The sequence below is a fragment of the Dunckerocampus dactyliophorus genome, chromosome 14, assembly GCF_027744805.1.
Source record: "Dunckerocampus dactyliophorus isolate RoL2022-P2 chromosome 14, RoL_Ddac_1.1, whole genome shotgun sequence".
Classification (NCBI taxonomy): domain Eukaryota; kingdom Metazoa; phylum Chordata; class Actinopteri; order Syngnathiformes; family Syngnathidae; genus Dunckerocampus; species Dunckerocampus dactyliophorus.
In genome coordinates, this window is record NC_072832.1 from 10,829,085 (window position 1) to 10,841,266 (window position 12,182).

The 12,182-nt window shown below is 38.2% G+C and overlaps 2 protein-coding genes across 6 annotated transcripts in view; one reads left to right on the top strand and one right to left on the bottom strand.

Annotated features, from left to right (window-relative positions):
* Positions 1 to 84: 84 nt before the first annotated feature.
* Positions 85 to 4,487, bottom strand: gpatch11 (G patch domain containing 11). Of its 2 annotated transcripts, XM_054797958.1 has the most exons (8): positions 4,302 to 4,487; positions 3,774 to 4,000; positions 3,639 to 3,680; positions 3,441 to 3,561; positions 3,274 to 3,364; positions 1,170 to 1,277; positions 818 to 899; positions 90 to 751 (listed from the first exon to the last, which is right to left on the bottom strand). In XM_054797958.1, exons 1-8 carry the CDS (start codon positions 4,349 to 4,351, stop codon positions 696 to 698), a joined length of 777 nt encoding a protein of 258 aa, XP_054653933.1. In that variant the 5' UTR covers positions 4,352 to 4,487; the 3' UTR covers positions 90 to 695. The 2 variants fall into 2 exon arrangements, with proteins under 2 accessions (XP_054653932.1, XP_054653933.1); XM_054797957.1 differs by having other exon boundaries at positions 85 to 899.
* Positions 2,283 to 12,182, top strand: part of heatr5b (HEAT repeat containing 5B) — a 30,826-nt gene continuing 20,926 nt past the window's right edge. Inside the window, exons 1-6 of one of the 4 annotated variants that reach the window (XM_054797952.1) lie at positions 2,283 to 10,124; positions 10,273 to 10,526; positions 10,661 to 10,798; positions 10,880 to 11,091; positions 11,766 to 11,874; positions 12,010 to 12,159. In XM_054797952.1, the coding sequence (XP_054653927.1) occupies positions 10,673 to 10,798; positions 10,880 to 11,091; positions 11,766 to 11,874; positions 12,010 to 12,159 (597 nt within the window). In that variant the 5' untranslated portion in view covers positions 2,283 to 10,124; positions 10,273 to 10,526; positions 10,661 to 10,672. Of the gene's footprint in view, positions 10,125 to 10,272; positions 10,527 to 10,647; positions 10,799 to 10,879; positions 11,092 to 11,765; positions 11,875 to 12,009; positions 12,160 to 12,182 lie in introns of all 4 variants that reach the window. The other 3 variants (XM_054797951.1, XM_054797953.1, XM_054797954.1) reach the window with 3 other exon arrangements.

The following is a 12,182-nucleotide window of genomic DNA, read 5'->3' on the forward strand; positions in this document are numbered from 1 at the left end:
CGGGTGATCAAGACCTCACAGAACATTGTTGGGGCAGCCCTCCCCACACTGCAAGACATTTATAAATCTAGAGTCCTACGAAGAACACACAACCTCATCAAGGACAGCACACATCCACAACACTCACTATTCACACTCCTACCGTCAGGCAGACGCTACAGGAGTTTGAAGTCCAGGACCACAAGGCTGGCAAACAGTTTTTACCCACAGGCCATCAGGCTCCTCAACGAAGCACTCGCACACGCCGCACGCAACACACGCACACACTCATAGCACTTTATTTATTTATTTATTTGTATTATTTACTTGTATTAATGTCTCGTCTGTTGTTGTTGCTTAATTTATTGGTATATATGTTTATGTGTTTATGTTTCTTATGTTCTTATTCTTTCATTTGTTTTCTTTCTTTTCTTGGGAGAATGAACAGAATAAGATTTTCATTGCATGGTATAACTGCTGTTTTACCATGCACATGACAATAAAACTCTCTTGAATCTAAAGCATCATCCAGTATTTACCAAAACATTTCCAAAATTGGAAAAAGTAAGTAGGTTAATGTAAATAGTCAATTAGGGTGTAAAACCAGTTTTGTTCCACACCCCATTATTTTGCCTTATTAGGTACCAATTTTTATTGTCTGTTTTACAACGTAAAAGCCTTGTGCTTGTAACTACTGCACACATTTTTAGCAAAGTTCATTCATGGTCTGCTTCTGTATCCCCAGGACAGTTAGAGAACAGGTCTTCTTCGTCTGAAAAGAGGGAAACATTTTGGTCAACAAAGGTAATAAACAACAACAAATGTAATGTTAACTTACCATTAAAGGTGGTTCCACACCATATGCAGTAAAAATGGATTCCTCTTAAATACGATGTCAAAATTTGCAGTTGGTCAAAGGACTGAAAGAAAGATTAGTCTGGATTAAGGACATCTATTAGCTGCTATATTATTATTTTGGCTACATAATAGAACATAACATTCCAACACCAGAAAGACACACATTCACTGACAGGCTGGTGAATGAGCTGTGCTGTGAAGTTGCACTTGGGGTTTGGTGCCTCATTTAATCCCACAACAACAACTACTGCCCCATTTCACCATAATATCATATTTGTTTCAATACAACATTTGGCTTGGTAGTCATTTTACTATATTAAATAAATACAAACAGTTAATTCCGCAATATCCTCTTCCTCGTCGTCCTCCTGAAGACAATCCACCTCTTCTTCAGCCTGGACTTTAGGCCAGTACCATTCTTCCTGAGGGACTGTGATGCCCTGAAATGAAAGGGCAAATGATTCATGAACAAAAAACCTCAATAGCTGCGTCCATACTGATACAGTAACCTGTAAATCTGGGGTGTCAAACTCAATCACACGGGGCCAAAACTCTAAGCCTACTTTAGGTTGCGGGCCGAACCGGACATTATCTCCCACCCCACCCCACAACTTTGCACCTTTCTTATTATTTATCCTGAAATGTTCAACACTTGTATATTTCTTGAAAGCATTACAAACCTTAAAACCTTACTTGTCCTTTTAACCAACATAAGTGGTGAAAGAAGCACACTCATATGCATCACACACATACTGTACAGATGCTTGTTTGAAGTTGCCAACATGACAGGACATGGCCCAATAATCCAGGCTGAAAAAAATGTTTGTTAGTATGGTCAGATTTTGAGAAAATGTGTCATTAGCAGTAACAAATATACAAGCAAGCAGCCTACACACCTTTTATCCGGGTTCTCCATGTGTGCAATGCCAGGATTAGAACATACCAATGCACCCTTGTTGTTACGTTTTCAGGTTGTGACAAAATGCGCATGACAACTGGTAAGTGTGTCTTCATATGGCCATTATTATTATTATTTTTTTTTTTTTTTTTAACTTCACTCATATGGATGGATAGTGGGGGAAACGTGCATTTTTTCGTGTCTGTTCATTCCTGCTTGAAATTTCTACTTTCCGGTAGGATATACGAATATAGTTGTTTTGGCATGTTTGTTCGTTTCAGTAAAGTGATTGTTGATCGACCACCTCTTCGTCATTCTCTCAATGTCCGCTACAGTGTTTCATATCGATACAAAAACATCATCATCCGCAATCCTAACGTGAGACATGAACACACGTCTTTCTCTTTTGTGTGCGTTCTAAAGATATAAAACCAGATAAAATGACACAGCTCATTACTGTACGTAATGGGATACACCTATGCTGCCTACAAAAAACGCTATTAAAACACCTCCAAAAACCTCCAACAGGGTTTTATAGTTTTATATACATGCTGTGACCATGTAGTAACAGGTACAGTCATGATAACATGTAATGCTTACAGTATTTAGCCATATTTAGTTTTTTTAAAGCATTACCGGAACTTCCTTCCTGGGCGCATTGATTTCACATAGCAACATAGAAATGAACGCCTACACCTAGCATGAACGTTTCCAAACTCAAAAATAAAAACACAGCAGCAGTGGCGACAGGTCCAATATGTAGCGTTACCTTTTTGGTAGTAGTCTGAGGCATTGTGAGTGTGGCACTGCCGCACCGCAGGCGAGTGTGCGGTGAAGCTAGTCACTAGCCAACTAGTAGCTAGCCGTTGTGGTGTGGCGAAGTGTCAATGTGCCAGTAACGTAGTTTGATTGGCGTAACAATGTTAATAATAATAATAATAATAATAACAATGTCGCTGTAGTTTGGTTAATATGTTGGCACTTTTTGGAGTCTTTTTCAGAATGCTTTCTAGGCAGAATAGGTGTTTCCCATTACATGCAGTAATGAGCTGTCCCCTTTAAAATGTTTTTAACCCACAGAAAAGAGAAAGACATATGTGTTCATGTCTCACATAAAGATTGTGGATGATGGGCAAAATTCCCCCCAAAAGTGTAGTTTTAGTTGAAATTATTTTGAGTTTTGGTCTGAATCTGGCACCCTTATTAAGGATGATTGTTTTGCTATATACAATATTGTTTCTACTTTTAAAATTTAAATTCCAGAGGAGTAGTTTATACCAGAGGAATCGCTTAATTACACAGACGGCTGTCAGCACTTTGTTTGATAAGGTCCGCCAGGTGGGCCAACTCAATGCTATTTTCCCAAACAGTTTAGCGGATGAAATTGCAGCATAAGCCAGATTTAGCCCTGAGTTTGACACGTATGCTGTAAATGATCAAAATATGTGTTTTTTTTCCTGGATGCATCAACTGTACTGGTAGATTATGCCAATTCTTATGTCAAGATGATCTTGTGCTAGAACTAAACAATGTCCAACCTTTTGAGAATCTAACTGCTCACAGGCTCGCTGACTTCTTCTGAGGTCTCCCTCAATCTTTCGCTCCTCTCTCTCAGTCCGAACCCTCGATCTTGAGAGAAGACAGACTATGAAATGTTGGCATTGTAGGATGGCACAGTGCTTAGAGCTTCTGTTTCAGTTTTTACCTGAAATCTTCCAGCGATTTGGTTTCATTCTGTTGTTTGGCCTGTACTTTCTTCCGATACTGCTCCAGTTCCTCCTCAGCTTTTCTCTTCTTTGCCTCTTCCATGCCAATTCCACCTCTATCTGGTTTATTACAGGACAACAGTTAGATGTGCAGATAGACAATACTTGAAATATCATAAACAGCAGTGTTTATTTACCCGTTTTAATATTCAGTGGAATTGGATCAACTCTGCCGGCCCCTAAAATGGCACACAGTAGGTTATTACTATAAATACAGGCAAAAATACTAAAGCATTTCCAAGTTCAGTAAGGCAACCAAGAGGAAATCTTGCCTTGTTTTCCAAGGCCTTGTCCAGCTTTGTAACCCATTTTCTGCAAAAGTGCAAATCCCTTATTGTCATTGGTAATGGAGCTCTGCAAAGCTGCTTCACGACTTTCCTTTTCTTGCTCTTTGTAGGTTTTTTGACGGTTTTTAATGTTGTTCTGTTTGTGCTTTTCCTCCCTTTTTATGGCTTCTTTTACTCGCCTCACCATGGAGACACCTGGTTTGACGTCTTGTCTGTCACAAAGGGAAAGGGGTATTAAAATAGTAAAATTGCAATTGATACTAAATGAAGTACTCGCATGCCTGCTGCTACGCAGTACTGTATTTGAATCCGAACAACATATGATAAGTGAGTCTAAAGGAACATGTAACATGTTCATGTATACAGTATTATATGGTGTTATGACATCATTAATTTTGCCCAAGTACCGTACATACATGTATATACATTCCACAATATTTCAAATTGATCACACAACAGGAACGTGGCACTCACTGGTTTCAATAAAAAAACACTCGCAATAATGACGCTTACATTTGATTGAGGAAAGCATCGGACATATAATCCTCTTCCTCGTCCGACATTATGAAAATAACAAAGGAAAAAAAACTAAAACTGTACGCTTTAATCCCTTCTTGGAGTGTCGGTACTGGTTCCGCTAATGTTTGGTTCGTCGACAATACATTCCGACTACTTCTTCTTCTTCTTCTTTTAGTTTAATGGCGGGTTGCAACCATGACTTGAAAAGGTGCATACCGCCACCTACTGTACCGGAGTATGTAACATGGGCCATATACAGTATCTTACTTTATGCTATCTTAGATAGTGAGGAGACTACTTATACTACTACTAATAATAATCCTAATAATAATACTTATATAATACTATATATTACTATATAATACTATATAATATAATACTAAAATATTCTAATACTTATCTATATTCTATTATATAATCCTGTGTCCTTCAAATATTCTATCACTGCCCTCTGTATATCTCTTTCCCCCTCCCCACCTGTTCCTAAGATACCCTCAATGCTCCATTCCCTTCCTATCTTCTTAATTCTTTTCCTTAACGTTACACGTTCTTCCCTATATCTCTTGCAGTGTAGTAATATGTGTTCTACGTTCTCTATACTTTTGCATTCCATACATACTTTTGATTTACATTTCCCTATCAAAAACATCTTGTCATTTAACCCGGTGTGATTGAGCCTCATCCTAGTTAACACTATTTCCTCTTTTCTGTTTTTTCTCTTCACCCCTTGTGTGCTGATAGATTTTTGTACTTTATAATACTTTCTCCCGCTACTACCCTCATCCCACCTATTTTGCCATTTCTCCATCATTTGTTTTTTGATTATTGCCTTTACTTCGCCTTTACCAGCAGGTATATCTATCATTTCATTCCTTCTAATTCCCATTTTAGCCATTTTATCTGCCACCTCATTCCCCTCCACCCCTACATGTGCAGGCACCCAGCAAAATCTTATGTCTATTTTTAACATATGTAGTTGGAATAAGTTTTGATGTATTTCTAATAATAAATCCTCTCGACTTGATTCCATATTTTTAATACTATATAATGCTGCCAGAGAGTCCACACAGCATACCACTCTATCTGGTTTTATTTCCTCTATCCATTGCAAGCCTATAATAATTGCCATCATTTCTGCTGTATAAACCGATAGCTGGTCAGGTAATCTTTTAATGATGCTATAATTCATTGTTGGTACATAAATTCCAATCCCCACCTTCCCTTCTTCGCTTTTTGATCCATCTGTATACATATCTAAGTAACCATAATATTTGTTTTTAATATATTGACTTGCCTTATGTCCTTTTTCATTATCTTTCCATTTATTTTTTAACTCTGTTATATGTATATCTACTTCAGGTTTCGGAAATAGCCAGATAGGAATATTGCTTATGGGTGTAGAATTATTAATATGTATATTTTTTATGTTATATTTATCTATTTTATCTTTAATTACCCACCCAAAGCTATTACTTTTAGTTGTATTATACTCCCAACATTCCTCTATCACATTCTTGGCCAGATGTCCATGCCTACATCCTTTAAGTCTACTCCAGTATGTTAACATAAGTTGATCTCTTCTCAGGTCATACGGTACTTCTCCTAACTCAACCTGCATTGCTTTAATTGGTGTTGATATGATTGCACCTGTACATATCCTAAATGCTTTGTGAATATTTCTTTCTATTTTCATTAAATGTGTTTTAGCTGCAGCTCCATATACAAAACTTCCATAATCTATATTTGCTCTCATCAAAGCTCTATATATATATATTAGTGACTGTTTATCTGCTCCCCACTCCTTACCTGTAACAGCTCTCATTAAGTTTATTATCCTCTTACATTTCTCTTCTACCTTTTCCACATGGGTCTTCCATGTGCCTTTCTGATCTAGCCACATACCAAGATATTTAAAATGATCTACTTTTATCATGTTTTGTCCATATAGCATCAGGTTCTGATTTTTTATGCCTTTTTTCCGGGTAATCGTCATGTAACATGTTTTATTGGGTGATAGCTTAAATCCCCAGTCATATGACCATTGTTCTATCTTCTTTATTGCTTCCTTCATTTTACTTGTCACATTTATAGAATCTCGTCCCCTTGCCCAAATCACTCCATCATCTGCATATAGGGCCGACCCAATCCTTCTATCCAGATTCATGAATATATCATTTATCATTATGTTAAACAAAACTGGGCTAATTACACTCCCCTGTGGTATACCATTTGCTATACTGTATTCTTCTGACATCTCTGATCCTACTTTAACTTTGAACTTTCTGTTCGATATGAAATCAAGGACCCAGTTATAGAACCTACCTCTAATTCCCATCCTATTCATCTTAATCAATAAACCCTCCCGCCACATGGAATCATAAGCCTTTTCAATATCAAAGAATACAATATTCATCAACTCTTTCATTTTAAAGGTTTTCTCTATTTCATTACTTACTCTAACTACAGCATCCATTGTTGATCGTCCTTTTCTAAACCCACACTGATAAGTTGTAAGTAACTCTCGACTTTCAAGGAAATAGTTAAGTCTTCTGACTAGAACTTTCTCCATCCATTTGCATAGATGTGATGTAAGAGCAATAGGTCGATAATTCACAGGGTGTTTTGGATCCTTACCGGGTTTATTAAATGGTAAAATTAATGCACTTTTCCATTGCTTTGGTATTATCCCTTCTTCCCATATTTTGTTAAATAAATCTAATATTTTTCCCAACATATTTTCTGGTAGATTCTGGAACATAATATAACTCAATTGGTCTTCTCCTGTTGCAGTATCTTTACTTTTATTTAATACTATTAGCAATTCATTGATATTAATTTCAACATCCATCACACTCTCCTCACTATCCTGTTTTAGTAACACATCCCTATTCTTTTTTATCATCCTCTCCTTCCCTCGTCTATGATTTTCATCCAGATGGTCTCCACTATGCACCCCTGCAAACTTTTTCCCCAGCACATTTGCTTTTTCTTTATCAGTCACATACATTGTTCCCTTATCTTCTAATATAGGTATTTTAGTAAACACGTTTTTCCCACTCATCTTCTTTAACATTGACCATACATCTCCTATCTTAATTTCCCTTCCTATGGCAGAGCAATAATCCCTCCATGCGTTTTGTTTACTGTTTTTAATTACTCTTCGGGCTATAGCTTTTTTCCTCTGATAATTTATTACATTTTCTTGGCTGAGGTTCTTCCTTAACCTTCTTAATGCGCAATTTCTTTCTTTTACAGCTGTTGTGCACTTTTCATTCCACCATGGAACCATTTTCCTTTCCCCTCCAATTGACTTACACGGTATACTTTTCATTGCTGCCTCTATTATCTTATTTGTGATCTTAACTGTGCATTCCTCTATGCCACCTTCCATTGATATTGAATTTGCTGCTTTACTACATTCCTCCCTGAATTTTCTCCAATCCGCTTTTGAAAAGCACCACTTTTTATGTCTGTGTCTTTCTTTGATATCTACTTCTGCGTTTATTGTACAACTTATCGGAAAATGGTCACTTCCTATACTTGTGGTTTCATTTACATACCATTCACAGGAACTTGCCAAGCTATGTGAGACCAGAGTTAAATCAATGCATGACATTGTATTTGACCGTATATCTATTCTTGTTCCATTTCCCTTGTTTAAGCATACTAACTGTCTGATATCCATGAGTTCTTCTACTACTATTCCATTGTGATCTGTTTGCTTACTTCCCCATAAACTATTATGTGCATTAAAGTCCCCACACCAGATCTCTCTACCACCATGCCTCCTTATTATCTTCTCCATTGTTTCAACATCTAGTAGTTTACAGGGGTTATATATATTAATAATGATTATATTTGTATTTGCTTGATGTATTTCAACAATCACACATTCTATTTCATTTGCTGTTGTTATTCTATTATATATTATTCCATCCCTCACAAATGTTGCACACCCTCCCCCTTGGTTTTCTTTTCGATCGAATCGCACTGATTCATAGCCATTCAACACATAATCCAGCTGTGGTCTAAGCCACGTTTCTTGCACACATATAATATCAGGTCTTTTCCTACTTTCTGTTATATATTTCTTAAGTTCTTGTCCATTTGCTATTAAACTTCTTGCATTCCATTGTAGGATGTGGAGTACCATTGTGATTTTAATTACCGTTCTGAGGTCCTGCATCATTATGTATAGTCAACATACTATGTATTTCTTCTGCTTTCACGTCTTTGATGTTTAAATATTGTTCTGCCGCTTCCACAACCGTTTTGATCCTGTCACTTTTCCTTTCCTGCCTCGTGGCCACATTGATGACTTTACATATAAAAGCTACAAAGTTCTTTTTATTTACTACTAATGTGTCTTCTTCAATTGCACACTTATGATTACATTTCTGTTGAGGGGCATTCCATTCTGATTGAGATCTTCTATGGTCTGTTCTCTGAGGAAGCCCTACTACTTGTCCTGTCTGGTCTATATGAGTTTCCTGATTCTCTACTGGTTTATTTTGCTTAATTACACACATACCTATATTCTTTACTGCTTCAGCATATGATACCTTATTTTCTCTTTTGTATTTTTGCACTTCTTTGGCATGTCTTTGCACTTCACAGCCGCCATATGCGGCACTATGTTCTCCTCCACAATTGCAACATCTTAGTTTAGCATCGCTAGCACACTTCCCATAGTCATGTTCTCCACCACACTTTGCACACCTTTGCCTCCACTGACATTGCTGTGCCGTGTGTCCCATTCTCTGACATTTGTAACATCTTAGTGGTTGAGGAATGTACTCCCTCACCCTAAAATTCATACATCCTATACGTATGTCTGTCGGTATTGTCTTTTCAAATACAAGTAATACAGACAAACTGTCACTTTTTACTCCTCCTCTGCTGGTTTGGAGTCGTCTAGCTTCTGTTATTTTGCCACCTCTTATTTCTCTCTTCACCTCATCCATGGACATTTCCAACGGTACGTTTGATATAACTCCTCTTATTACTGCTGCCTCTCCTGGTATGTGTACTTTTATTTCTCCTCCATCAAGGTACTTCAATCTCATAATGTTTTCTTGCTGTCTTTTATTTGCTGTCGAAATTAGTATTCTTCTGTTATTGAGCATTTTGGCGTATTTAACTTTCCCTATTTCTTTTTCAATTGCTTTAGTCAGATGAACTGGGTGAAAATGTCCTTTATCTTTGCTCATTGTAATAAGAACTTTGTATTCTTCATCTGACTCTTCTTTGCCATTTGTTTTAGCTCGTATTTTTTTCTTTGTTTGTCTTCCATCATGATCTTTCCCGCTGCTTGCTTCTGACCATGACTGTTTCCTTGCTATTTTAACCTGTGTGTACTCCATCTCCTCTGCCCCTTCGTCGCTAACATCATCTGAGCTACAGCCCATTGTTACACTCACGGTACAGTTTGGTTGCACTCGCACTTCAGCTCCCTCCGCTCCACCGCCACCAGCTCTTCGTATCTCTTTTGGTTTGTTGGAGGTCGTGGCGCACCGGTCTCGTCGTACCGGGCCCATATAGGCCGTCGGCCGAGACCTATGCAGTCCACTTCCCACAACCCACCTCCAGTCCAGATATCAAATCTCTCAACTGTATATTCAATACTTATTGTATTCCTTATCTCGCACTTTTCGCGCTTCAATTTTGGCGCCTCGAGCATTCGACAGTCACTTCCGCCTCCTCCCGTCACCAGCCAACCGGAAGTACGAAAACCAAACCGAAGTCTACATTCCGACTAGCTCCAATGTAAAACTTTAATGGTCCTTGTCATCTATGTAGTTGTCAATAAATAAGCAGGTAGGTGATTTGTATTATTTTAAGATTAATACGTATACGATTTTTTTACAGTTTATTTTGAGAAAGCTGCATTCGAGAAATTGGTTGATTTAACATCGGACACTTGTTAATGGGACACCATGTGACGTATGCTTGTCATTCTCTTCAGGTTCTCGTTCTCTGGACACAGGATGAATAACTTGGTTGTAGTGCATATGGCTCATGTTTTGTGACACCGCTGACTGAAACTAAGTGTGTTAAGACAAGTGTATATTGTTAGAGGGTATAATTCATTCTGGGGTTGGGCAAGTGTAGCTTTCCATCGTAAGGACTCGCTAGCTTAAGGTTGCTAACTCGCTCGCCTATCAAACAGCTGGGAGAAGCAACACATTCCAGGAGCGTCTGGCGTATTTAAAATATCCGGTAAGTGGTCTTACATTTTAATGCGATAATAGAAACGATCTGGTAATATCAAGCGTAATAAGGCAATGATACCGGAAAATCTAGTGCAGCTAGCAACTATCATGTTTTGATGATCCTATAGCTGTTTATTACAGAAAGTGCTCGCTATGGAGCTGGCTCACAGTCTCCTGCTCAATGAAGAAGCTTTAGCCCAGATCACCGAAGCAAAGAGGCCTGTTTTCATTTTCGAATGGCTTCGTTTCTTGGATAAAATCCTTGTAGCAGCAAATAAGGTGACTGCTTTGCTCAATGAACTCGTCTCTGCAGGCTTCATTAGATTGCAAACGTCTAGAGAGTTTGTGTTTGCACGGCAGGTGGATGTGAAGGAGAAGCAGAAGAAGCTGGTGGAACAGCTGACAGGACTGATAAGCAGTGCTCCAGGTCCACCAACAAGAAAACTGCTTGCCAAAAACCTTGCCACCCTCTACAGCATTGGAGACACATTCACTGTTTTCCAAACGCTGGATAAATGCAATGATATCATCAAAAGCAAGGATGACACACCTGCCTACTTGCCCACAAAACTGTAAGATTCTGTTCAATTACAGCAGCTGTTTTGACACATTTTTCATAGCATTTCCGCAATTTGTTCAAAGTTCCAGCAATATACTGCACCACTATTCAAGGGATTTCACCGTTAAGCCAAATGTTACTCTGCAGAAGCATGTATTAATGGGGGGGATTAAGCGTACATGAAGAGATAATGTTCTAGCAGGCACTAATGCAGTCTAATAATTATTGCATGTCAATGTGACAGTCCTTAATGTACAATAGGGAAAGTTATTTTTAAATATTATTTTTAGTGTGATGGGGGAATTGAACATAATAATCCTGCTGTGCATGGGTGCATCTCAACTTCCCTTAGCTGTTGTTATATTGTTCTTCTAGTTGAGACGGAATGAACAGAACCTCTGCTGTCTATCCGGAGTGCACTGCTTCAAGACTTGATCTTATTAACAATCACACAATCGACTGAATTCCTAACCATGCATCAATTGATTATTATGCCCATCTCCAGTCTGCTGTGTTAAAATAATTATGAGTTGGGGCTTTCTGATTAGCTCTATCTCATGACGCATGTTATAGTGACCTTACAGCATATTGACTATGGTAAAAGGGTATGTCATGAATGTGATAATGCAGTGTACTATATGATTATTTACTAAATCATGAACATCATCTGATTATTTTTGGTTGTAGCGCTGCAGTGGCATGTGTGGGTGCTTTCTATGAGAAGATGGGCAGGATGCTTGGAAGCTCCTTTCCAGACACTATTAATAATCTTTTGAAGGCACTGAAGAGTGCAGAGGTATGACAGCATCATACAGTCACGATAATAGTTATTTAGCTTGAGTGTAATGGAACTCAGTAAATTCATTGTATTACATGTATTATTCAGGAAATAATGTAAATATGTCAGTTCTCTTTCTTTTGTTATATACAGTCCCAAGGCAGAGGGGAGATACTCCTCAGTCTGCAAAAGGTGCTAAATGGACTAGGTGGAGCTGCAGCTTCATGTCACAGGGACATCTACAAGAATGCCCGCTCTTTACTCACAGACAGGTCCATGGCTGTGCGTTGTGCAGTGGCAAAGGTAGGTCACTGTGAAAGCACTAT